We start from the raw sequence: 27498 nt of genomic DNA, 5'->3' as shown, positions 1-27498 counted from the left end.
AATTTTTATCTGGTGTATCACACAAAATGATGCGGGCTGCCTATTAAATATATTAATGAATATCTTCTGGTTGATCAAATTTTATGGCAGGAATGAAATGGGAAATGGTAGCTAACAACACAAAGTCTAAAGAGCTTAGTATTTATAGCCCAGTTCTGAACCAGATGGCTGCGTGTTCAGGAGGTATGTAATCTGGAGTCACCTCTTAGCCTGGAACCAGTTATCTGGTCTATTTCAGCCTTCATGCTAGGGCGAATTTGTTAAGCTGTGATGTGTGTGTGTCAGTGGTGGGTTTCACTTACCTTTGCTACTGGTTCGCTCGTACGCGCTCAGTTCACTCGCTCGCGTGCCACTTCTGCGCATGTGCAGAGCATATTTAATAATGTCCAGGTGGGTGGGCAGAGCCTTCCACCACCACTGCTACTGCTTCGCCTGAACCGGGGCGAACCAGTAGCAACCCACCACTGGCATGTGTGTACATAAAGATGAAATAATATCCTGCGATACCTTGATACCCAACTGCTTTGAAACTGATCAAATCTGGTACTCAACGCATTTTGATGTGAGAACTTTGTCCCAATACTCATCGTTTGTTTGGTACTTAATGCACAAACTAGAACTTTTGCCTTCTGACTCACTACATTATTCCTTATGGGAAAAATTTGTTTGGTACTCATTGTTATGATACCCAACCGGCACCTCCTGAAACCAATTAACTGTACATCAGTACATCCTATATAAATAAAACTGTACATCAGTTTTATTTGTCCTGTTTAATAACTATATTTTCCCAATTAACAGACTGTTTCCCGAATTGGCTGAGTCCTTCCATAATCCATGAAAGCTCAAGAAGCAAGCCAGTGGCTCCTGGTTGCAGTGGGCTCTGATGCTTTCTCCTGCAACTTTTGCCCCAAGTTCTAACCTATTGCTAAACCCAAAACTGGGGGAACAAATCACAATTGCTGTGTTTACATCTTGCGCAATCCTCAATTTAAAAAAAATTCACATTATGGTTTAACTGCCTAGGGCTAAGGCTAGGGATGGATTCCCACAGCACCCTGAATTAGGAACTAGCCAATCCTTTTTCAGCCTGGTCAGAACACTGTGCAAACCCACAATATGGGGGATGGGTGCTGCCCCAAACTTACTTGGCTCTACCTGTATTCAAAACACCATCCCATTCCTTGTGGCCGGGGTGAATTCTAAAAATTTTCCCTGCCGGTTCTGTGGGCGTGGCTTAATTGGTGGGTGTGGCTTGGGAGGGTCAGGTGACTGAATGGGCATGGTCAATAATAATAAATAATAAAAATAATAAAGTATACAAAACTTGGCAGGCACCAGTCTACCTTCTTTAAAAATAGAGGCACCGGTCTACTAGCTGCCTACAGTGCTGATCTGAAGCCCTTTGAAGTGCCGCGGCAGTCATTTAAGGCCATTTGCAGCTATAACACCACCGAGAGCTTCAGGGACAGAGAAGAGGAACAGCGAGGCGTGGGCAGTGGGGGGGGGCAGGGATTTTTGCTACCGGTTCTCCGAACTACCTGCTCCCATCGCTACCGGATCGTGCGATCCGGTCCGAACCGGGAGCATTTCACCCCTGCTTGTGACTCTATTCACAAGTGCTTAACCACCTGTCAAATTAGCTCAGAGGATTCAGGAACAATTTTGGGAGGGTATGTGGCACAAATATTTAAGTATTTTATTTACATTTATTATCTCATATTTATTATATTTATAACAAATGCAAGGCTTCAAACGTACCTACTATAGGTAGTCCTTGATTTACAACCACAACTGAGCCCAAAATTTATGTTGCTAAGCAAGATATTTAAGTGAGTTTTGACCCATTTTGTGACTTTTTTTCAGTTGTTAAGTGAATCGCTGCAATTAAGTTAGTAACACAGTTGTTAAGTGAATCTGGCTTCTCCATTGACTTTGCCGGTCACAAGGTCACAAAAGGTGATCACATGACCCTGGGACACTGTAATTGTCACAAATGAATTAGCTGCCAAGCATCTAAATTTTGATCACGTGACCATGGGGCTGCTGCAACGATCACGTATAAAAAGGTGGTAACTCACTTTTTTCAGTGCGGTTGTAACTTCAAACGGTCACTTAAATGAACTGTTGTAAGTCGAGGACTACTTGTACTAATTCCTCCTCCTATTTTATCCACAACAACCCTGGGAGGTGGGTTGGGCCGGGAGAGAACGACTGGCCCAAGCTCACCCAGCAGGCTTTCATGACTAACCAGTCTCTTGGTTTCTAGCCTGGTGTCTTTCTGCTAGACCAACCTGGCGCTCTGATCAGAACTGTCTGGTCAAGTTTGCCCTGGCAGCACAGAATCACTTTCAAAATCACCCCAGAACTGTAAAAGTTTGAAAATCTGGTGAATGAAATGGGAAATTTGAGTTTAAAAAGTAAGTAGAAAATTTTGTTCCTAATCCAAACAACTAATGAAACATATTTTAATTTATGGGAGGCTATCATATCATATCATTTATTTTAGGAAGTTACATTTCTAAAACTCTAAAGTAACTCATTGAATTGCGAATTTATCAAATGGACCAACTGCCAGAACCCCCATGAATCAAAGCGTAATGTTTTAAATTGCCAGATCTTTCAGTGACTTGGTTTAACAAGTATGTGACTTACAGCCCTGAGTCTCCAGGTCACCGTTTTGAAACCTGAGAATTTGGGTTGCATTTGTTAATTGACTATTTGGTTTGATGAATCCAATTGACGAGATTTTTAAGATTTGAGTATTAAACAAGAACTTCAAAATCAATCAACATTTCTTTACAATTGTGATTATTTTTAATATAGTAATTATGAAAACTGCAGATGGCAGGGCTTTAAAAGAGGCATTCACTCTCACACAGGAAATTACGTTTGTGTGTATATAATAAGATGCACTGTCAAAACCCAAAATACGCTTCCCTCTCAAAATTGTTTTATTGATATGCAAATTGTAGGAATTCAATTTGATTTAGCTAATAAATTACAATTTATTTCACTGAATGAGAGCCTTCCTCCACTCTGAACTAGGCACTTTGCCCATCTTTAGCTGTGAGATGAGTTATTTTGTTTCCCGATATAGGAGCCCAGGAAAGCAAATCACCCATCATGAAAGACATACACCCATTTTACAATTTATTTAGATGCCTAGTTTCCTACATTTTATCTGAATATATCTCTTACAGACGAATGCTATGATAGCACACTGTGGTTGAAGAATCCTTTAGAGCAGTGCTTCTCAGCCTTGGTAATTTTAAGATGTGTGAACTTAATTCCCATAATTGCCAACCACAACTGATTACTATAGTTGGGACCAGAGTTTCCACAACTAAGTTGCTGAGGTTATAAGTTGAGACAAACCCAGTTTCCTGACCATTTTTAGAATGGTTATTAAGCAAAACATCACAGTTGTTAAACAAATCCAGTCATTAAATGATCACTTCAGTTGGAAATTGAATCCATTCTTCCAAATGAGCATTTTTTGCCAAAACCAGCAGGGAAAAAATGGTCACAAATTGTAATGTGACTATAGATAAAGGTAAAGGTTCCCCTCGCACATACGTGCTAGCCGTTGCCGACTCTAGGGGGCGGTGCTCATCTCCGTTTCAAAGCTGAGGAGCCAGCGCTGTCCGAAGACGTCTCCGTGGTCATGTGGCCGGCATGACTCAACGCCAATGGCGCACGGAACGCCGTTACCTTCCCACCAAAGGTGGTCCCTATTTTTTCTACTTGCATTTTTACGTGCTTTCGAAACTGCTAGGTTGGCAGAAGCTGGGACAAGTAACGAGAGCTCACCCCGTTACACGGCAGCACTAGGGATTCGAACCGCCAAACTGCCAACCTTTTGATCAACAAGCTCAACGTCCTAGCCCTTGAGCCACCATGTCCCTCCTATGTGACTATAGAACACTGCAATTGATTGTAAATGTGAGTCAGTTGCCAAACACCCAATGGTAACGTTTACATGGGGATAGTGCAATGGTCTTGAGTGCGAAGACTTGACTTTTTTCAGCACCATAACTTTGAACAGTGGCTAAATGATCATAAATTGAGGACTACCTGTAGTTTATCATGCAGAACCACAGCCCAGTGGCATTTTGCAGGACACAATGTCAGTGGCATCATCTTCCACACAGGATGGTATCAATGGTAACATGTCAGATGCGTCCCACCCAGTGGTAAGATGTTGAGCTGTTTTCTCACCTTCGTCTTGGCAGAACAAATATTGTTCTGGCCACATTTTCATATTTAGCCATTATCCCAACAGGCTGAAGCAAATTTCAAAGGGAGATGAGAGTGATGTTTCCTTGCAATTGCCTTCAGGCAGAGAAAGAGCAAAATTAAAAATACAGGCTCCATTCTGGTCCCTCAACTCAGCACCAACAACTTGACGGGCACATCCAAGTATTTTTGCAATAACAGGGAATCATTATGCTATTTTCTTATGAGATTTTTTTAAAAATTGCAATTGAGTTTACAGCCCTGAATTTCTAGTGATCTCCATCCAGGTACTGATGACAGTGGATCTTGCTTAAATGCAAGGATGGCTAGGGCAGATCCATTTCACTAGCTCAGTGGAGAAAATATTTTTGTTTCACTCCACATTTATTCCTTTTCCAACTGACCATGACCGCCCATTTCAGAATAAATTATAGTTGTAACAACCACAGCCACATTGTACCTGGCAGTTACAATTAGGAAGACCAGCAGGGAGGAAGTGGTCAGATTACATCCAGCTTCCATCTATCTTGAGCAAAGCATATGAAACCACAAGGCAAGGATTAAGAGATGGTCAATTTAATCTGGACACATTAGTTCAAACTATAAATCACCGCATCCTTACATCTGCAACAACTGTTCAACTGTATCTTACAGCTCACAGAAAGCTAAACTGGAGCAATAGAAATGATAAAAGGAGAGATGTGCAAAACTTTTCAAATTTAGAATGGGTCAACCATTAGGGAAGATCAAAACCACTGTTTCACATTTGAATTAGATGTTTTAAATGTTTTGTGTATTTCATGAACAAAACTTAAAAGATCTTTTCTGCTCATCTGGTCCAAAACTTGACAGCTTTTCTTCAATTAGAAAGTAATTCCTGTCTATGGCCATATTAGTATAGCAGATAAACCTTTCTTCTCATGTCAATTTCATTATTGCTCATCTAATTAGCATTACAAATATGCACCACCCTTTTCCAGCTGGTGCCCTAAAGATGACAACGCTGGCAACAGATCACATTTGGAACGCCACAGAAAGTAGGTTTATGGCAACTGTACTAACTTCATGTATTAGAATTGATATAGATGTTGCTATTTGATACACAAATTATCCAAAAGATGGAAATTAGGGAAATGGAAGGAAAAGACCAGAACTTTGCAGCATCTAAAAGACAGCTTTGGTGAGCTATAATCCACCATCCACCTGATCGTGTTATCCTGAATATCAAGTGAAATGAAAAACTGAAAGATGACACTTACTGACCAATTGTGAAAAAAAAGGCATGAGGCAAGATTTTCTTTTTTGCACCAATGGACTGATTATCCAATGCAGGGAGAAAAAAAGGATAAATCCCTGACAAGGTTAATCTGTGAGAAAGGTGTGGACCTTCCTCATAAATTCAGGGCGAGTGTTTTTGCAAGACTTTTGCTCAACCAGAGGAATCATTTGGGAGGCCACCCCTGACTTCCATTTGCCTTTTCTGTAGGGATGCCTGCTTTGGCCAAGGCATGCAGCCAGCCCTGCTGTGGATGATGGGGCGCTTGGTGCACTTGAACCTGATCCACAAGCACCAGGGAGAGGAAGGCAAGTATGGCTACAGCTGTGCAGGAGGCGCGATCGAGCCTTCTCTCACAACGCAGCTAGGCCTCAGGGGCCCCATCTTTCCCAAAGCCTTCGACTTCCGGACCCATCATGCTGCACCCACGAGGAAGTCAGTCTTGTCACGTGTTCCGATGAAGGAGGAGGAGGAGAGATGCAGCCCATCTTCCAGGTAAGCAGTGCGAAAAGTGATGGGGGGGCCGTTGGGGTTGCAAAGAAGGCATATGGCTGGCTGGATGGGACGGATAGGTGTTGTAGTCCTCACCCACCTCTATCGCTTGTAAAGTCTAATAGTGGGAGGGAAGGAGGGAGGGAATCGACGAGGCTGCAGATAGCTGTAAACACCCCTCCACACTCATTTCACACACACCCCGCCACCCGTTTACAGAGCGGGAAGCGGCCCCGGGCTGTGGGTGATGGGTCTTGGAGTCCCGCGGGAAGGCGAGAGCCGCAGGGACCAAACGGCCTTTCCGAATTGCAGCGGCTTCTCTGGCATCGGGGAGAGGCTCGCGGGCGCTTTTCTCCACCGTGGGAAGAAGCCCCTCAGGCCGCCCCGAGACCACCACCCCTCAGCTTGGCTGGCCTTCAAAATGGCCGCCCAGCGGCAGCCAGCCTATAGGGCCGCTCCCTCCCTGCGCTTCGGACTCTATGATCCCCTCTCCTTGCCTTTCCGCTCTGCACCATTCCAGCCGCTCCCTTCCACCGAGCAACGTAACGGGAGAAGGGATGGTGAGCTCAGGGAGCATGCGCGCGCTGCGAGGCGGGGCGAGGGAAGCCGGTCGCGTCACTTCCTCTATTGCGCGGGCCGCCGCCCGGCACCCAACCAATCACCGCGTCGGCTTGCGCTCCTTCCCCCCCGCCGTGCTCCCTCCCCCCTCCCGACTTACCCTCGCCGTTTCCGGCCCCGAGTTCCTTAGTAACAATGGAGCATAAAATGGCCGCTTGAGAGAGCGAAGCGGAGCCAGGAAGGGACGCAGCCGCCGCCGAGCCAGCCAGGCCGAGGAGACGCGTCGGCGGGCGGGAGAAACGGGAGACGGGACGGAACGACGCCGCGGCCTCAGGGGCGGTACGAGGGGGTGCGGCGGACGGGCGGACTCTGGGAGGGCGGCTGAGGGGGAAGACGGGGGACGGGGCGGCGGCGGCGGCGCGCGAGGCCGCGGGGAGGGAAGGCTCTCGGGTCGCGCGGCAACAAGGCCCGTCCTCCGCCCAGGGCCGCTGCCTTCTTTTCCTCCCTCCCTCGCGAGGCGGGATGATCGCTCGATCCGCCGGACTACAACTCCCATCGCCTCTCGCCGGCGGGGCTGACGGCCTCCCAGGCCTTCCCCTCCGTAAATCGGGGAGCGCGGAGAGAGGCCCGCCCTTGGCCCCGCGGCGAGCGGCCTCAATGGCCAGTGTGGGCCTGGCTTGGCCTGACGATCTAGCCTCCCCAGGCCCTTCTCCAGTCATCGCCGCCCCCGCCTAAATCGGGAGCCCCCTCCCTCCCCTCCCCTCCCCTCCCCCGGGGACAGCAGCTCGATGAGGAGAAATCGCGGCGTGCGAGGTCTCGGTCTCCCCCCCCCTCCTCCTCCTCCTCCTGAGTTTCGTTTCTGATCCTCGCTGGAGCTCCGAGGTCGGGCTGCCTTCTGATGTGTCATGGCTGTTGGTTGAAAGTCACGGCTCTGCCAGGAAAATCCCACCTAGCGTGGCTGTCCCAGGAAAAAAAAAAGCCTCTTCGGTTCCCGAGGTCAAGCGGGCTTCTCTCCTCTCCTTTGCCTATTTCGGGTGGGGGGGGCGATTTTTCTTCCTGGCATTAACCATTCTTCCCGTGTGTCTCCTTAGGGTGTGGTAGAGGCAGGAAGGGGGAAGCGGGGCCTCTTTTTTTCCCCCCTTTCCTGGGTCATCATCCCCTCTGATGGTCACAGGCTATGGAATTTTGTGGTTCCTTTATAGATCCCAGAGATTCATGTCCTCTGTAAATTAGAAATAGTCTCTCCCAGTTTTGGAGGACGACCACGACCTGGATCAGGGGTCTCCAACCTTGGTCCCTTTAAGACTTGTGGACTTCAACTCCCAGAGACCCTCAGCCAGCTTTGCTTTGCTTTGCTGGCTGAGGGACTCTGGGAGTTGAAGTCCACAAGTCTTAAAGGGACCAAGGTTGGAGACCCCTGACGACTGACAATGTCCGTAGACATTTAGCAATAGAAATAGTCTGGTTTTAAATCTGAGTTTATTTGGCCCATAAATCAAATGAGAGAACTTGGGGTTGTCCTTGGTTCACCGGTGTGGTTTCATCAAATACCAGAAAGACACACTCATGGTTAGTTACGGTAGTGATCAGGACCCATTCAGATATTTGTCACCCCTAACCAAACAGGAAGCACCTAGTTTTATTACTTTGTGCCTTCATCCTTTCAGGTTTCTGTAATTTGCTCAGTCCAACCACTTGTTAACAATACTACTTTATGATGACAAGAATATCAATTATACTGACAGTGTGCAGGAATAGCTATCTTCAGGATGTAGGTAATTATATAGTAAATTTTGAGTTACTCCTAGTTTTGATATAAAGAATTTTAAATGGGTTAAGTTACCAGCTGTACTGAATTCTGCCAAAAGCTCTGGTGTGAGATTCAAGTATAACATGAAAATAATTGACATTTAAGTCAAATTATGTTTTCTTTTAAATGATCGGCTAGCATATAATGGCTTCATTGTATGTGGTATTCTTCTTTTTTCTAAAAGACAGAGTTACCCCAAACAACTTTTAATTAAAATTTGAGCCGTACATAGAGAGGAACTATATTGCTAGAATCTACCAATTTGTTTAACATCTGCTCTTTAGCATACAGTGTTCTGCTTGGGATATGGAAACTGTTCCAGAGTAGGTGTGAAATTTAAAAGGGTAGGTGGTGGAAATGAGACTTGAAAGGTGCTGGGTTGAAGTTCCAGGCATAAGTAACGGGAAGCCAATAGACCAGTGAGATCACCTCCTCTTGCGAAATAACCCAAAGTTGTAATCCTGGGGGAGTGAGAGCCCAAGTTAGTGAGAAATAAGTAAAGAAGATTTTGTTTGAAAGAAAAGATAAACTAATTCTTTTTAAAAAGATTTGGTGATGGCTTGCTCTGGGATAATTACCAGGAGCATTGGTACATAGTTAAATGTAAATTACTGGTTGGCCATGGAAGTCAACAATTTGTTATTCCTGTGCTTAATAATTGTTAAGCTTTATTTCTCTCCAGGGGTATCAGTGCTACTAAGGATGCAAGTCTGAATCCCTGCCAGGTTCAGGAAAACTTCACATGAAGAGTTTCAATGTTTTGGTAGACCAATTAGATTGCTCCAGTTGGAGAAAAATTTACCTTTCATTTTTCCAACCAATATGTCATTTTGAAAAAAAAACCCTAACCTTTGGTAGCAAATCTAGCACAAATGCATATAAAGTAATGGAAAAAATAGAAAAATTGTTTAGAAGAATATTGATTCAACTCAGCAGTTGATTACATGAAAAAATGTATCTAAATTCTGAAGTTCAACATTTGGAAGATTTCTTTTGTCAACTTAAAATTATTTTAATGTAAGACAATTTGAAAATAAGGATTGTTGGGCAATTTGTAGCTCCATCTAGCTTGAATGGAAACTACTTCAAGCATTCCAAGTACACAGTTCTCAGTACCTTTAGAAGTTTATTTTTCTCATCCCTACTATGTTCTGCGTCTACTCAGAAATGCAGTTTAGGCATCTAGTGTTTCTCTATTGGCTTTTTTGCATTCTCCAGCCTTTGTTAAAAGATTAGAAACTGGTCAGATATTTCCATCTTTTTCTCTCCATTTTCCATAGTTTTATACAATAATGCCTGCATTCCAGATTCTATCCCTGATTAGTACTTACTGTGTTAATTGATAATTGTTTGGCAATTATCAAATATTTGTATAAGATGAGTCATGCTTAAGGCAACAAGTGGAGGAAAAAAGACTTCAGCAAGAAAGGAATGTTTGGTCCAAGCTTTTAATTACATAATATCTTAAGAGTTTCAAACCACCTTTTCTGTACTTAAATAAAAAATGAATGTAACAAAGGAAGAGCGTGAGAAAGAAGAGGATTGAGATGAGGTGGTCGCCATTGCCTAACACTTTTTTTACAGTAGTTGAAGGCTTGTAGTAAAATTGCCTAAAACTATAAGTAACACAATTTGGGAAGTGCGGCTTTGATTTTTTTTTTCCCCCCCCAGGTAGCTAAAGTGATTAACTTTTGAGAAGTCGGGGAACTACGGTATATGTGGCTGTTTACATGATCTTCTGAAGGTTGGATCTGGTTCAGAATGATAATCTGTTCTAACATAATTTTTTGATGTTGATAAATTTTGTAAGCCTTGATATTTTATCCATTTTATAGGTTTTTCATATGTGTAGAAAAACTGGCTAAAAGAGGCAGAAATGTCCAGATCATTTCACAAGCTTCAAAATGAATTTTGGAAGATGACCTTGTGAAACATTTCTACTGACAGAATGGTTTTCTTTTCTTCTTTTTAACCAGTAGGGAGATTCATGTAGAACCAATCCTTAATATTTTTTACATGTTTACCCTGGTTGCACTGAACTGCAGTTGGCTCTACAGAAGGTGGCCTGTGATCTTGAAAGAGAACTTTCTATCAGTTTAAAATTCTGCTGTGACCTTAGTTTCAAAGAAGCTGCCAGTGCCGATTATGAGGATAGAGGGTGGGATGAAATTTTTTCACTTTTTGAAAGAATATCCTTGACCTGAAGAATGGTTGCAGGAATTGGGTATGTCTAGTTCTGGAAAGAAGGACTAGAGATGACATAGCAGTCTTCCAATATTTGAAGAGCTGCCACAAAGAAGAGGAGGTCAACCTATTTTCCAAAGCACCAGAGGGCAAGACAAGAAGCAATGGGCGGAAGCTGATCAAGGAAAGAAGCAACCTGGAATTAAGGAGAAATATGCTAACAGTGAGAACAATCAATCAGTGGAACACCTTGCCTTCAGAAGTGGTAATTGTTCCATTGCTGGAGGCTTTTAAGAGACTGGATACAGGACTAGAAGACCTCCAAGTTTCCTTCCAACTTTGTTATTCTGTTATTTATAATCTTATTTTCTTCACCTTCAAAAAACAGAGTTTGCCAAGTGCATCCATAAAACCTTTTGGCTGATTAGGCACCAGGTGCTGTCTAGATATTTTGGCCTTCAACTCCCATCAATCTGAATGCCTTTTCAGTCAGGAGGCACAGTGTAACTTCCTAAAGGCCTTTGTAGCCCTGTTATTCTGACCTGTTTTTCCCCATTCCGTTTCCATCAGTTCCTTAATATATAGAAATTAAAGAGCCCTTAATTTCATGAGGAGCCGCTTTTTAGACTTGTTTATGATGAATGGGGCCATGCAGACCTTGGGGAGATTTAGCTTGACACAATCATGCAGTTTACCTCATGCCACTTCAGTGGCAGGTCAGAAGAGCTTTTCAGCACAGCATCTGGCCAAAAGCCAATCTGATTCAACTTGCTGATTCTGGGTAAAATGGCTCTGATTTTTTTTTTTTTTGAGTCAATCATCACCCTGAACAAGATAACGCCAATGGATTAGCAACTTTTTGCCAAGGACAAGTCAATCAATCACACTTTAAAACTAATTCCTTGTCCTGTAATATTTCAAGACGAATAATGCTGAGCAACTGTGAGAGAGAGAGAGAGAGTGAGTATGTGTCAGTGTGCAATATGATTCTACCTGTTGTCTTATCCACTGCAGGATGAAGGCCTCTTCCGCGTATTTCCAAACAAAACGGTCCTGAGCTTTCTTTTGCCAGTTGGGCCCGCAATACTTGCTGATGTTGTTCATCCATCTTGCTTTAGGTCTCTTGTGGGCACTTTTTATCAAGTGGGATCCATTCTATGACCGCCTTGGTCCACTTGCCATCAGTTGTTCTTGCTATGTGACCGGCCCATTTCCATTTTTATTCTTTTAGTCTCTTGACAATATCATATACTTTCATTTGTTCTCTAATCCATGTGCAGGTCTTTCTATCTTGTCTTGTGAGGCCAAGCTTGTTTCTTTCCCTGGCTCTTTGCACCACTCGTAGCTTTTGTATCAATATATATAAAATCGGTATCTCTCTAGTAGTACCAGTAATAATACTTTTTATGCATTTATAATTACTACAAGTAGTGCAGCATCAAACTACTAACTCACTACAGTCCAAATTAAAACAGAAAGTAAAATATAGAATTTTGATAATCTGTGACATTTAATTACAGGTAGTCCTCGATTTACAACAGTTTGTTTAGTGACTGTGTGAAGTCACTAAATAACAGCAGTTAAAAATGTGGGCTATAATTTTTTTACACACTTATGACCATTGCGGCACCCCATAGTCACATGATCAAAACTCAGGTGCTTGGCAGCTGGCTCATAGTTATGATGGTTGCACTGTCCTGGGACCATGTGATTTGCTTTTGTGACCTGATAATGGGCAAGCCAGATTCACTTAACAGCCATGTTACTAACATAACAACTGCAGTGATTCACTTAACAGCTGTGGCAAGAAAGTTCATAAAATGAGGCAAAGCTCACTTAACCAATTCTCATTTAGCAACAGAAATTTTGGGCTTAATTGTGGTCATAAGTTGAGGTCTACCTGTGGTGAAATTGGTATTTAAAACAGCAGCAACACATTTCTGCATAACATTAGTAGGGGATCTCTCTCAGTCCAAAGGCCAAATTGGTTCAGGGCAAATGTGCCAGGGCTGAAGTCACCTGCAGGCAGTTTACTGCAAAACAGGCTCAACCTGACCCAGAATTGCAAGTCATATCAAAGATGTTGCTCTAATGTGGATCATTGAATCATAATACAAAATTTGTCTTTTTTTAAAACTTCAGAATGTTCCAAAATGAAAGAAATGTCACAATTCTCAACTTGCTACGTGTGGTATTGAGTTTTGGAGAAGAGATGCAATGCCTCTTTCTTTTTTAACATTGTTGGCTCCCAGAACTCCTTGCCTCCAACTAGCAATTAGGATTTAAAGTGGCTTTCAGTGACTTCCATAGGAGTAAGGTTTATTTATTTTTTATTGCCAAGGGGATATTTTTTATATGCCTTGCAACATTAACAAAGAGAAGATGAGTGCTTTTCTACTCAGAAGTGATTCTTGAAAAATGTCTGAACATTTTTGATGTTTTGTCTGAAATCTTCCTATACAAAGTAGGTTGGGGGAAGAGATTGGAAGTCCAAGTTTTTCCATGCCTAATCTTAATATTTGTTATAACTTTTTAAAATCCTATTTCAGTTACATGTACAGTATCCAGAAGATGACAATAAATTAAACTTTCATCACAATATTAACTCTCCATCCTTCCAGTTTTATATTTCAAAGAATCTGGTTGGGGTTTGTTTGTTTTTTGCTTATCCACTTGTATGAAAGCAAGAGGCCTCTTATGATATAGTTCTCTAGGCACTAATCATTAGCTCCATTTAATTTAAAGAACAGTTACAGTGGCTCATCTGTAAAAATTTCTGATTGTCTGCCAAGCACTACTGTATATTGAAAAACTCTTCATTCAGTTTTGCTGATAGAATTGAACATTACAATTTAATAAGTGGATCCTGCATTCACTAAGCTACATTATGATGCTATTATTGTGAGTTATATTTCTCTCAAGCTAGAAAAAGGCCTGTGATGTGTAGAGGCTTTCCCCCTTATTTTATGAGCTCTTTTTAAATCTAGTTCAATTACTAGATAATTGGATCCTGATTTTATAATGCGGTTTGCAGAGATTAGCTTCCTGCTTCATATTTGCCTCTTCAGTTATTCTCGGAAGCCTTCCAGATGTCTTCACAAAGACAAGTTAGGTATGTGGTTACAGGGAAGAAGACTGCTTAAGGAATGCTTTCCTCATAAGAATTCAAAATTAGCTCCTATACTAACACCCTCTCACCCTCAGCCCAAGATTTTCTTTTTACCAAACACTTAATGCCTGTATTAAAGCAGACAACGGCTTTTGTTTCTTATTCTAATTTTCCTTACATAAGGATGTGCATGAAATGAGAAATGGCATTTGCTCTGAACCTGGAACAAACATCACTGCCTGAAAAGTTTTGGATGAGCTATTATAGGTAGGACATGGTTTGGGCGTTGCCCTTCCTACCAGTCTAGAATACCCCCATTTTGGTTCAGATCTGAACATGCATATCCCCAAACTCCAAAATGTATATTTTAGTCCTGGTGTAGACTGCCACTGACTTTTCTTTGCAGGGTATGGTTCTTTTCCTATCAGACTTTTCCTATCTATTTTTCTGCTAATTATTTTAATGCCTTTAAGCGATTTTATAATCTGTTTAGGGTACCTGAGTTTTGGGGAAATAATTGATGCATAATGAACACTACCTAAAGTCGAAACACTACCTAAACACTAAAGACACATGTGGAGAAGTTGGGTGGACATGCAGATATTCTTCATCAAATGAAGTCATGCTTTCGAAGTCTGCCCTGGTTAGCGATGGAACCTATAAAAGTCATTTTTCTTCCTTCCTCTTTTCATCAGATTGGAGTAAAAGTTTTAGGGCTCACAGGATAACAGATCTGGGGTTTATGACTCAGTTTTGGAAAATTCAGCTTCTGGGAAAGATGAATTTGGAGTTGGAAAAAAATCACTGGCTTTTAATTTTTTTGAAGTCACTCTAAATTTAAATCTAAGGTTTTAGCCTATTTTAATCTTCCTAATTCTCAGGAACAGTTTCAGTTATTGGTATTCAAGAACCCAAGTTGCCTGTGTTCTCATCTTTCTTTGGTATCGAAAACTTCCACTAGTTCTTTCTGAAACTTAATCCAGCTCAAAACTACCTCCTCAGTCTATATTTTATTTCCATACCGGAATTTCCCAAGTCCAGATACACCCATTTAAATTCTGGTTGGCTTTGGTCTGCTCCCCAAAGTGTAGTACATTATTAAAAGAAGACATTAAAACAATATATTGTTAGTGGCAAAAAAAATGTTGAAAGGATATGCTTCAGTTCCAAATGCTGTTATTGAAACATGGCAGGTAATAATCTCATAAAAGTTAAAAAGGAATGCTACAGTTTTCTTAGCTGTCAGATCATTGCAATATAGACAGCACTCTTTAGCATTCTAAGAAGCTATTTCTAAATCTGTTCTGTTCCTAAGTCCAAATGAGCATATGTATATGATGCACTGTAAATTAGCCTGTAAATTATCTAACAAAATGAAATTCAGTGGAGGGATAAGTAGGTTTCTACATTTAGGAAAGAAAAGCTGAATATACTGGTACAGATTAGTTGAAACTTGGCTTAGTAATGGTAACTCTGAGAGAGATCTTGGAATCCAAGTGTAAAACACTTAAATATAAGCCAGCAATGTTTGGCAGCAGCCAAAAAAAGCGAATGCAATCCCAGGTTGCATTAATAGAGGGATAGAATCAAGATCATATGAAGTGTTTTATAAAGCCTTATTGAAACCACACTTGGAATACTGCGTCCAATTTTGGTGGTCACAATATAAAAAGGATGTCGAGACTGGAAAGAATGCAGAGAAGAGTAACAAGGATGATTAGGGGGCTGGAGGCTAAAACATACAAAGAACAGTGGCAGGAATTGGGTATGTTAAGTGAAAATAATGACTAGGGGAGACATGATAGCAGTGTTCCAAAATTTTATGGGGTCACCTCAAAGAAGAGGAGGTCATTCTATTTTCCAAAGCAGCAGGGGGCAAGACAAGAATTGATGGATGGAAACTGATCAAGGAGAGAAGCAACCTAGAACTAAGGAGAAATTTCCTGACAGTGAGGACAATTAACCAGTGGAACAGCTTGCCTTCAAAAGTTGTAGGTGCTCCATCACTGAAGTCTTTTAGAAGAGATTGGACAACCATTTATCTGAAGTGGTATAGGGCCTCTTGCTTGAGCAGGGGCTTGGACTAGAAGACCTCCAAGGTCCCTTCCAATTCTCTTCTTCTGTTAAACCTCCCAACTTGTGGCCAGTTTTGTTCGTATTGGTAAAAGTGTAATTTGAAAGTTTATAAGTGGAATTGTGTCTATCAGATTTTGATTTGAGTGCTGTATTTTTGCTTGCATGTATTAGAATAGATAGCGTAACCTCCCATATATTTTCATTTTTGATAGCATTGCTTTGTAATTACTTTTAGTGTATGCTCTCTTGCCTATTTTTTTATTTTTTTTATTTTTTTAATTTATTTTATTTTTAGACAGTAATTGAGAATGAAGATTTTTTACCAAATTCTTAAGTCCTCCTTAAGCATTGTGAAGGATTTGTTATTTTATTGATTAGCCCTTGGGCCATGTCAAGTGAAGGATATTAATCATTAGTTATCTGTAAGAATTTTCTCCAGATAATAAACAGAAAAATTACAACTCACTTTAGCCACTGATGACTAACATTGGCATTTGTTATCTAGCTACTTCCTGTTTATTGATATCCAGGATTTGCAAATTGTATTGTCTGTCACTGACACTGTGGTAATACTGGGTAATATGGGAAATGCTGCTTCCAAGTAGAAAAAAAACCTAAGCTAAAATAATAGCTTAAAGTAAATAAAATAAAAGATTTCAGTGCATGTAGTTTAAGGCTGAAATTTATTGCTGGTATTACTTCAGAATTGGCCATTGTCATAATTTTCTGAGGAGGAATGTTACTCAAACACGTCTTCCTGAAACAGGACTCACATGTTTTCTTTCTGCTTACAACTGTACCTCAGAAACTCGGTCACTATTTGCTTCTTTGTACATGTGTCTCAGACAAGCTGCTAATGTTTACTTTGGGTGTTTTAAGAAGCAGCGCCTCTGTTCAAGTAGTTCTGGGGGTTAAAAGTATCGGCTTATGTTTGGCCTATTTGTCATTTGGCATGTTAGATGTTCCAAAGCATCATGGTATTACAAAATGTGTATCGAATAGGAAAAAATAATCTCCTAAGAAAATTCTATTAAAATAATTTAAAGATCCATTATTGCACAGAACCAAATTTATAACACTTTATGTTATAGAGCAGAGATCCCCAGCCTCTGGGCTGCAGACAGGCGTTGGCCTGTGGCTCACCAAGAACTGGTCTGAGCAAGCGGATAAAACCCCATCTGCAATGTGTGGGATCTAGGGAGCAAACGAAACCATGCCTTCTGGTCGGTGGAAAAACTGGCCTCCACAAAACCGGTTCCTGGCCCCCAAAACGTTGAGGGCTTCTGTTTCAGAGGTTAATGGAACATGTATCTGCCCCTCAGTAATTCCCTATTTTTACAGTTATCCATGCTGAGAATTTCTTACCACCCAAATTATAGAAAAAAATAGAGCTAATAATCTTACATCCAGAATGGTTTTCTGAACTGTCTTGTCCCCATCTCATCCTTAACCCAAATGCTCCTAGCCAGCGATACTGCCATAGGAAGAAGACCAGTACCTGCTGCTTTATTGGATAATCTACTGTTAAAAAAAAAAGATAAGGAGAAAATGAGTTCAAAATGCTATGAAACTCCACATTTTGAGTGAAGCTTGGGATAAAACTTTGGAACAAAAACTGAAAGGCCCTATCTACTGAGATAGGGACATCTTAAGCTCAGAATATTTTGCATATTCCTATTGCATTTATAGGTCATGACTTGCTTTTCTTTCACTCATTAGCCAAAACAAATAACTACAGGCCTCTTCCTAGTTCTGTAGTAGAAACTTAACACCGAATTGGCTCATCTTGGATGTCATGATTAACGATTCATCTCAGGGTGATTCATTAGATGAGCAAATAGCGGGTTATGTGTGTGATCCAGGTGAGTTGATGTCTTCCTCTTCCTGTCTGGGAGGTAGCCAAGCAACTGCCGGTGGTTCAGATGTTGACATGGGAGATTCGTCCTAAGGAAGACAAATTGCTCCATCCAGCTAGAATCCAGGCAAAAGTGATATACTGTAAAAAAAATAAATTGTTCAGGATATTGGCTGGCGAGCGAGCCGCATACAGGTAATCTTCCACTTACAACAGTTTGTTTAGTGACCGTTCGAAATTACAACAGCACTGACAAAAAGTGACTTACAACTTTTTCACACTTGGGACTCTGGCAGCATCCCCAGGGTCACCTGATCCAAATTCGGATGCTTGGCAACTAACTTGTTTATGAAGATTGCAGTGTCCCCTTTCGTTACCTTCTGACCAGCAAAGTCAATGGGGAAGCCAGATTCATTTAACAACTGTTACTGACCTAACAACTGTAGCAAGATAGGTTGTAAAATGGGGCAAAATTCACTCAACAGAAATTTCGGCTCAATTGTAATCGTAAATTTATTTATTATTTAAATTTGTATACCGCCCTTCTCCCGAAGGACTCAGGGCGGTTCACAGCCAGATAAAATAGACAATAATATTACAATATAAATACTATTAAAATACAATTAAAAAACTTATTGAATTGAGGATTACCTGTATTATCAAGCACGTAATGCAGATTGGACATGCAATAACATGCTTAGGGCTGACAAGAATTGTGCCGTAGTGGAACCTAACGAATTTGTGACAGGTATGATTTGAGGTTGCCAGAGCTTCCAGTTTTAAATATCTAACTTTCCCAGGGACCTTTTTAGTAAAGTACCAAAGGCAGAATATAGCTCAGCATAGCAGTGAGCTTAAATGGATATCTACTCCGGAAAGCTCAGGAGACACAGTTGTGTGTCTTGAACAATAGATAGGTGGATGGGAATATCCTGAGAAATCTTGTCTTGGGTTAGACCAGTGTTTCTCAATCTTGGCACCTTGAAGATGTGTGAACTTCAATTCCCAAAGCTGCCTGGAGAATTCTGGGAGTTGAAGTTCACACATCTTCAAGCTGCCAAGGTTGAAAAACACTGGGTTAGTCTAATTTAACCTGATGGTGCTTAGCATCCTCTTCTTCACACTCCGTGGAAGGAGTTATTTTACAAACTAAGAAAACTAGTGGCACACTTCAGTCATTGTGTTAATCTTAGTATTGGTCTGTCCCATACTAAGATATTGCATGATTAAATGGAGTGAGTTTAGCCACAGAGCTATTGCTGTCAAATTGCTCTTGACTTCATTTGACCTGTCTGCCTTTGACCACAAAGTTACAGTTGAGATTATCTGCTCAAACAAGTATTCGATACACATTATTACCTGCCACCTCTTCTGAGTGTGAGGTCCAATATTTTACAATGAAAACATCCTGTGCCTGGGTGCTATATAGTGTAGGTGGCAGATGTTCATTTAGATTCTCTTTACCTCATTTGTGCGGTGAGGGAAATATAAAACACATGTACTTTATCAGTGGAATAAGTGGTGATGGTGGTGAAGTTAATGTTTGAGCTGAAAGCAGATTATTTTTTCTGAATAAGTGATAGAGTGAGCGCACCATTTATGCTAAAGGTAATATATGAGAAGATCTAGATAATCTAGGTCTCCAAGAGAGATGGGTAATTAAGAAATATAAAATATATGGAGAACATGCAGACTATGATTTTCCACCATATTGGATGATTGATCATCCTTGCTATTGTTTACATGAAGTTTAATGTCTTCAGTCACCTTACCACTAATGGCTCCTTGACAATGTTCTACTTTAAAAGAAGTGCTTTGCAGCTAATTCATAGCTTTGTATGTAAAAGGGACAGCAGGATGACATCTAAAAAGGTACTGTTGATGTTCTCAGAGTTTATTGCCTTTCCTCCTGCTGGTATCCTCATTGCAGTGGGTTGTAGCTAGGTAAGCGCTAGCTTTCAGCTTCAAGCTTGAAGTACTTGACCATCCTTGGGTGTATAGCATGCTGCATTTGTATGTATGGGTGTTTGTGTTTTTGCATGGTCTGGTGGGCTCTCTTGATTGCAGCACCACTTATTCTGGACTTCGATTTCGGAGGAGGCAATTCCTCCTGATGCTTCTCCTCCATGTTGGCCTGTTCACAGAAGCAGGTGATCGTACATTTGGATCAGGGAAGAGCTTGTCCCCAGGACTGGGTCCCAGTTATACCCTGGTCGGTCTTGCTGCCAGCTGATGCCTCTATTCTGCCTGGCAGGCCCAGCCTGTTCTGACAATCAGGCTGTCTAGTTGCAGATACCTTTCCCTCCTCCTTGGAGGCTTAGAAAATATTCTCAGCTTTTCCTCTGATTTCTGAAATTGCTACAGTTTTAGGCATTTTTACACTGTTTATGGAGACGTTAAAACTTTCTGGTAACAGTTAACAGTGCAAAAATAAACAGAAGATTCAAATAATATATCAATATTATACTGCATAATCTTTCTTGTGGACAGGTGTGCTCTTTTTAATCACAATTTGGTGCCAGCAGCCTGTATGACATTCTGTAGTTTTTCTGTGTTCCTGTAGAATGATAATATATGTGTACATTCTTCACTGAAGTTTAGCTATATGGAGTAAGGAGTTAAACATCCCTCTCCCCAAAATTGGCTGATCATTTTTTTTATTTTTTATTTTTAGAAATATTTTCTACTTTTATCAACATGGAAAGCTCAGAGGCTAATAATAAAGGAAATATCAATCAGTCGGAAGCTCAGCGCCGGAGTCAGCTGGACCGGTTGGACCGAGAAGAAGCTTTCTATCACTTTGTAAATAACCTGAGTGAAGAAGACTACAGGCTGATGAGAGATAACAACTTACTAGGCACACCTGGTACGCTGCTTTCTTAGCTTGCCATTCAGACAGTAAGAATCTTGCTGTTCTGCTGTTAATCCAGCAGTTATTTAATTTCAGCCGTTCCCAGGGGTGAAATGCTCCCAGTTTGCACCGGCTCCCCCGATTAGGTAGCGATGGCAGCTGCTGGTTCGGAGGACCGGTAGCAAAAATCCCTGCCCCCCCCCCCCGCCCCTGCTGAGCCGCACCATCAGCAGAGGGTTTTTTTTTACTTCTAAAAGTTTTCCTTCAGCCGAAAACATGCCTTTAAAAGTTAAAAAAAAAACCTCTGATGATCGCGGGGCTGAGCAGAGATCATCAGAACACTTTAAAAGTTTTTTTAAAAAAACCTCTTCAGCCGAAGGGGGGGAAAAGGAAAAGGGGAGGGGCTTTAAAAGGCTCCTCTGGCCATCCTAGCTGAGTTCCTCATCACCAGAACCTTAAAAAACATGTTTTCTATATGTTAAAACAATTATTTTAAGAGGTTCTGGGCTGCTATGAGGGAACTTCAGCTGAGATCGTCACAGGAGCTGACTTTAAAACTTTTTTCCCTCCGGCGATCCCAGAGGAGTTTCCTGATCCTAGCAGGCTTTTAAAATCACTTTTTAACAGCCCCCACTTACAAGAGCCCCCACCCATGCCCAGCAATTCCCCCTCCTCACCTATAATTACTGCATACTGCTCCTTTCAGGCTGGCAACGCAATGCTTACTTCAACTACTGATTACAGCCTGCTTTGATTTCCTGCTTTGCTGAATGAGGAACTCTGGGATTTGAAGTCCACAAACCTAAAGCTAATAAAGTTGGAGACCCACTGATCTAAAAAAATAAATAAAATAATAAAATAAAATATTTGTGCAGCTTTCTGAAATTCGGTGTGTTTCTGTAGTGTTTCACTCTAACTACACAAACACACAAAATCTCACAAAGCTGTATGTGGCATTTTGTGTGTGTTTGAGTCAGTTGTGTTGTGTGTGTGTAAAGTGTGAAAGTGTGAGGTTCCTGCTTGTTGCAGGGGCCATTTTGGGTGAAGTGCAGCTGCTTTTACATTGTGTGTGAGTCAGTTGTGTTGTGTTGTGTGTGTGTAAAGTGTGAAAGTTGGTTTTTGGTACCTCTTATAGTTTTGTATACTTTGTTTATTATTTTTATTATTTATTGTTATTGGCCACGCCCACCCAGTCATCTGACCACCAAGCCACGCCTACCGATTAAGCCACGCCCACAGAACCGGTAGGGAAAATTTTTAGATTTCACCCCTGGCCGCTCCCGATAGTTGTCATAGAATCATAGATCTGGAAGCAACCTTGGAGGTCTTGGAGTCCAAATCCCTGCCAAAGGGCTCTCTAACCTTTTCTTGAAAACCTCCAGCGATGGGGCCCCCAGAACTCTGGGAAGCAAGCTGTTTCATTCATTAATTGTTCTCACTGTCAGGGAGTTTCTCCTTAGTTTCCAGGCTGGGTCTCCTTTAATGAGCTTCTACCCATTGCTTCATGTCCTGCCCTCAGGTGCTTTGGAGCATAAGGGATTACACACGTTTTGCATTAGTTATGCTAATACTTTCAGGACCCCTACAATATGGACTTCCCAAAGATCTTGGTCTCTGCAATAAATACAGCTACAGAATACAGATCTCCATTCCTCTCTTAAAGACCACACATCAACTCTTTCTTTTATTCTGTCCCACTCGGCAGAAGAAATTATTGTCATTATTTTTTTAAACAGATTAACAGAATTGGAAGGGACCTTGTAGGTCTTCTAGTCCAAGCAGGAGACCCTACACAACAAATGGCAGCCCAATCTCTTTCTGAAAGTCTCCAGTCTCCAGTGACGAAGTTTCCACATTTTAATTGTTGTATAATTGGTCACTGCCCAACATCTGTTTGAGTTGGGTGGTGAAGAAATGGAAATAAATGAATTAAATAGATTTTTTTTAAAAAAAAGCCATTAATTCTCTTGAAAAAAAAAAGCAGTATCAAAGCAAAGTTTATAGAACGATTCTTTTGAAAGAAAATCCTGTAGAGATGCTAAGATTTTGGCTCTCTTAGTTAACAGAGGAAGTCTATTGATGGTTCAGTCTTTCCATGGCGACACATTCGGTAAAGACTTTGCTAGCTAATATAATAAATGAGTTACTTCCAAGAGCATCTAGATGATATCTAGAATTACTTACCCAATAAACTTACATTTGACATTCCCAAATACTTCTAATAGGTAACGGTATGCTGGGCATCAATAGCAAGTAGTTGTCAGCCATCTGAATTTGACCATGGGAATAGTTTTATATTTTATAATGTTAAAGCTGTATTTTGTTTATTGGGCAAACGTTTCTTGATCTCTTCCCCTGTTTCCCCATAGCAGCTGAGATAAGATTGTTTTTCTTTTTTTGCTATTGATCTCTCTGTAGATGTAATTCAATATTTTTTTATGCTCTTTCACACAGATTCCCTTTAAAAATATATTGTTTATTTTATACACTACTGTCCATTCATTTTCTTGACTATGAGCATGGCAGTTCTGATTTCTTGCCCTTCTGTTCTTCATTGTATATGCAGTGCTGAGCAGAAGGATTGCTCTTTTCTTTTCCCAGGCAGAAGCAGGCAAGCCAAATCTCTGCCTTCTAGAGTGCCTTGTCCCTCTGTCTCCCTCTATGTTCTTTTTCTTTTCTCTTTTTTCTTTTCTCTTCTTCGGCCCTGTATGGTAACTTTTCAAGGTAGGGTGGTTGGGAATATTGCCATATGTCCACCCAAAATTATCACGTCTCTAAATGAAAATACAATCCCAATGTTAGAGAAAAATTAATAGTAATCTTGGTAAACCCATCTCTGCTTTGGTTCCCCTAGTGTTGGCTGCACATGAGTGTGAATGACTTTCTCAGGAACACCTGCCCATTGTTTCCTCAGGTGAAATTACGGAAGAAGAGCTGCTAAGAAGGCTGCAGCAAATTAAGGAAGGCCCACCCCAGCAGCACACGGAAGACAACAGAGGTACGCAGTGTTCTTCTAAGGTTCCTATGGTGATAGTCAGATTGAACACCAAATGACTTACAAAAGAAGCGATTTGAATTTAGGCATTGTGCTCCTGTGGCCAGGAGTTCCTGTTGGGCCTCTGACTTCTGTTGTGATGCAGTTTCTAGAACTGGTGTATTCACCTCCTTTGAAATGGCTTCCACAGACTGTTCCCTATTCTTTTTCTTCTTTGTTCCTGGCTTAAGAGAGGCAGGGGGTGAGCATTCTGACTGTGCCGCGAACTTATTCAGAGCAGGCCTGCTTTACCCATGATAACTGCACGTGCCTATCTGAGATCTTGTCTGAACCAGCGTGGCTCAAATCTCTCTGGCCAAGTGTTCAGCCTTTGATGTATTAATATTGTAGAAGCAGTCTGGATGAAACTACATGCTGGGCTTATGCAATGTTGCATGGATAAACTATTGCCTGGCAATTCATTGGTTGCGGGTGTTCCAATTTAGAGAATGGAATTCATTAAAAGTATCACAATCCATTATCTTATTTCCTGATTTTATAAAACAGTCATTTGCTGAGTTGTTCAATACTGGGCAAATAATTATTTGATGGTACAGTCTATTAAAGGTGCTGAAATTAACCTATCCCGTAGATATTGCTGTGATTAATTTAGGAAGACACAGCGAGTTAAGCATTTGTGGTGTCCAAAAGTTAGAAGAACAAATATTTGCACTGTGGCCAAGGACCTTATTTATAAAATCATAACTTGTAAAAAAGGTTTGGAGAAAGTTTTTAGCCCAGAATTATACCAGCCGCCTAACTATAGCAGTTACTTTTATTTGGCAGGTGCAGAGTCCGCAGAAGATGTGTCTAATGGTGATTCCATAATAGATTGGCTTAATTCAGTTCGGCAAACTGGGAATACGACACGAAGTGGGCAGAGAGGCAACCAGTCGTGGAGAGCAGTAAGCCGGACTAATCCAAACAGTGGAGATTTCAGATTTAGTTTGGAGATAAATGTCAACCGCAATAATGGGAACCCAAGTACAGAAACTGAGGGTGAGCCACCCATAGAGCCCCCCACTGGGGAGGACCTAGAAAACAGCCAAAGTGACACTGAGACTTCAAGATCAGCCTCTCCTCCGGTCCTAAGGCAGAGCTCCTCTCCTCCCGTGGCCAGGCAGCCTGACTCAGAAATGAGTTATCCTGAAGAACTGAGTGAAGACATCTCTCTTCAGAGAGGCCAGAGAAGGTCCAGAAGCAGAAGCCCTGAACAGCGGAGGACACGGGCAAGGACTGATAGAAGTAGATCCCCTCTTAATCCAGTGAGTGAATCTCCTCGCAGGATACATCACAATACATCCTCTCAAACCCCTGATCTTCCCTTGGTTGCTGAAGCAGAAGGAAGTTCTAGAACAAGGCAGCACATGGTCATACGTCAACATGCCACAAGTTCCGAGGCGCCCGCTGAAAATACTGTTCTCTTTTCCACTGAAGCCAGGCCTGTCCCTCAGGCAGCGAGCTCTTCAGAAACGAGTGGCAGTACGGAACCCCCAGCCCCTGGACAGAGACCTCCGACCATTGTGCTTGACTTGCAAGTGAGGCGGGTTCGTCCAGGGGAATACAGGCAGAGAGATAGCATAGCCAACCGAACTCGATCCAGGTCCCAGACTCCAAACAATACGGTCACTTACGAAAGTGAGCGAGGAGGATTTAGACGTACCTTTTCGCGCTCGGAAAGGGCAGGGGTGAGAACTTATGTCAGCACCATTAGGATTCCTATTCGCAGAATCCTGAACACGGGCCTGAGCGAGACCACCTCAGTTGCCATTCAAACCATGTTAAGACAAATCATGACTGGCTTTGGTGAGCTTAGTTACTTCATGTACAGTGATAGCGACGCTGATCCCGGGGGCTCGGCACCAGCCCCAAATGTGGAGACAGCAGAGGCCCAACCTGGAGTGGGCAGCGGAAATGACCATTCAAGCCCTGAGGGTCCTGAGGCTGGATCAGGTGAGGCCTATGAAGGCAGCCAGGAAGGGGCCCCCACGGCCGGCCCGAGACGGGAAGGGCGGAATGCAAGGGGCTCCGTTACTTTTGAAGAAAGTGGCTCCTTGCCATTCCTTAGCTTGGCCCAGTTTTTCCTGCTCAATGAAGAAGATGATGATCAGCCCAGAGGACTCACCAAAGAACAAATTGACAACCTTGCCATGAGGAATTTTGGTGAGAGTGACGCTCTGAAAACCTGTAGTGTTTGTATCACTGAATACACCGAGGGGAATAAGCTTAGAAAACTCCCTTGCTCCCACGAGTATCACGTGCACTGCATAGATCGCTGGCTCTCCGAAAATTCCACTTGCCCAATTTGCCGCCGAGCCGTCCTGGCTTCGGCTAACCGGGAGAGCGTTGTCTAAGCCACCGTGGTATCCTTTCAGCTGATTACGTGGTGAGGGAGCCCTGGGCAAGGCGCTGCTTGCATCAGCCACTTTTTGTGTGGTGGTTATAAATACAAAACAAAGAATAGTGTGATTTCCTCTTATGAAATGGAATTTCTTTTTTCTTAAAAAAAAAAAAAAAGGCAAAACCTTCTCAATTAGGGTTCCTAAAATAAGACCAGGTTTGTGTTGTCAATTAAAAAAGGAAAGAGAAAACTATATTTGCCCGAAGACACTTGGCTGTTGTATAGTTTCAGTTTTTCAACACAAATCAAGTTCTCGGTCCCACCTGACCCCAATGTGTGTTGAATGCTGGAGGCCTCGACTAACTGGAGTCATTTAGCCTGTGCTTCACTGTGGATTAAAGCGAAACGACTCCACTCCCCTGGCAGAACAGTTGAAGTAATCGCCCACGTCTGATTTTAGCTCCTTTCTTGTATAGGGTATTGAATATGGTAATGTAAATAACACTAACCTCAGCCCCTCTCTCCCACTGTACAGCTGTCTTAAGCCCAACACTATGGCACGCCATAGAATGACCTGATAGTTTAACTGGGATATTTATCTTGCTGTGGAAATATCTTAATTAATTGCTTATGCTTGTTTAAATAAACACTTTTGTTTTAAAAACAGTAAAAGCTTTTTGTACAGGTCAGTGACTTTCCCACTGTGCTTTTGTGCAAACATTTTGAGAATTTAACCCTCCACTGTGTTTAGCCACAAGAGCACACGGTGTGGTTCTCCACCTTGGGCAAGCAAGCCTCATGGCAAAAAGCCTAGCTTTCATCAGTATTTATTATTATTGTTATTATTATTATTATTTGGGGGGGGAAATAAACATCAGGAGTTAAGATAACTGAGCCGAGTGAGTCCTCTGCAGCCTCTGAGGCATAAGATGCCTGCATAGTTTGGCTGCAGAGCTCTTTCTGGAAAGATTAAAAAGGGCACGTTTGCTGCTGCAACAACGGCTTCACTCACCTGAGCTTTCCCAGTACAAATTTTCACGATGAACACACTATTTGTAAAGTCAGGTTGCCAGGTTGTACGACAGATTGCATTTGCACAACACACTCGAGCAAAATGTGATTGCTGGCTGCTTCATGGCTCGGTGTGTTGTGCAAATCTAAATCCGTGTGGTTAGCTAAGGGCTCCGCACATTGCTAAGCAATGTAATGTAATTGAATGGGATAACTGTGGTTCAGTTCACCAGTGCAAGTTGCTGGGCCTTCTGTGGTCCCAGCTTTGCAAAGGTAGCTGGTTGTGTTGTTTTGGCACTGTGAAATCTGCTTATTATCCATCTTACTCTGAATGCAGATACTTTCTTTGTGCACCATATTTCTAACCACTATGCATCAGGCATTTGTGGCTTTCAGCAAAACTTCTTTCTAGTGACTTGTATAGTTTTAATTGGGATGTTTTAAAAGTTGTATCTCTGAAAGTTTAATTCCTTGCTTGGAGGTGGAAGAGAAGCTCTTTGTATAAAACCTATTGGGATTTTTTCCCCTCCCTCTCAAGCAAGAGGTTTTATCGAATTAAATCTTACAAATTCATCAATTAGTCTTAAGGCAACTGCTTGGAAACACATCAGATTGTTTCTTCTATGCTGTATATATCCTAGGAATAATTTTTATTGAGTAAA

General features: G+C 41.9%; 2 protein-coding genes across 12 annotated transcripts in view; one reads left to right on the top strand and one right to left on the bottom strand.

Annotated features, from left to right (window-relative positions):
• The first annotated feature begins 5702 nt into the window (after nt 1-5702).
• Nucleotides 5703-26497, top strand: RLIM (ring finger protein, LIM domain interacting). 2 transcript variants are annotated; one of them, XM_058196797.1, is made up of 4 exons: nt 5703-6010; nt 20274-20465; nt 23365-23448; nt 24271-26497. In XM_058196797.1, the coding sequence occupies exons 2-4, from the start codon at nt 20297-20299 to the stop codon at nt 25836-25838; spliced, it is 1821 nt and encodes a 606-aa protein (XP_058052780.1). In that variant the 5' UTR covers nt 5703-6010; nt 20274-20296; the 3' UTR covers nt 25839-26497. The 2 variants fall into 2 exon arrangements, with proteins under 2 accessions (XP_058052780.1, XP_058052779.1); XM_058196796.1 differs by lacking the exon at nt 5703-6010 and adding an exon at nt 6737-6904.
• LOC131205021 (actin-binding protein WASF3-like) overlaps nt 17198-27498 on the bottom strand; it is a 38067-nt gene continuing 27766 nt past the window's right edge. For 8 of the 10 annotated variants that reach the window (XR_009156693.1, XR_009156695.1, XR_009156690.1 and 5 more), the window contains one exon: nt 17198-17740. Coding sequence is in view for 3 of the 10 variants with exons in the window: in XM_058196812.1 (XP_058052795.1) it covers nt 17716-17740 (25 nt within the window). In the remaining 7 variants the exon portion in view is untranslated. The remainder of the gene's footprint in view (nt 17741-27498) is intronic. The other 2 variants (XM_058196813.1, XM_058196810.1) reach the window with 1 other exon arrangement.

This window comes from Ahaetulla prasina, chromosome 11, assembly GCF_028640845.1.
Source record: "Ahaetulla prasina isolate Xishuangbanna chromosome 11, ASM2864084v1, whole genome shotgun sequence".
NCBI lineage: Eukaryota > Metazoa > Chordata > Lepidosauria > Squamata > Colubridae > Ahaetulla > Ahaetulla prasina.
Note: the sequence above shows the minus strand (reverse complement) of the source record. Positions and strands in the feature narration are given on the sequence as shown.

Bases quoted from the DNA above. Each gene is read 5' to 3' on its own strand.
- RLIM (XM_058196797.1), top strand. From the start codon at position 20,297: ATGGAAAGCTCAGAGGCTAATAATAAAGGAAATATCAATCAGTCGGAA. The intron at 20,466-23,364 runs GTACGCTGCTTT...TTGTTTCCTCAG, and splicing joins CAACTTACTAGGCACACCTG to GTGAAATTACGGAAGAAGAG. The intron at 23,449-24,270 runs GTACGCAGTGTT...TTTATTTGGCAG, and splicing joins GCACACGGAAGACAACAGAG to GTGCAGAGTCCGCAGAAGAT.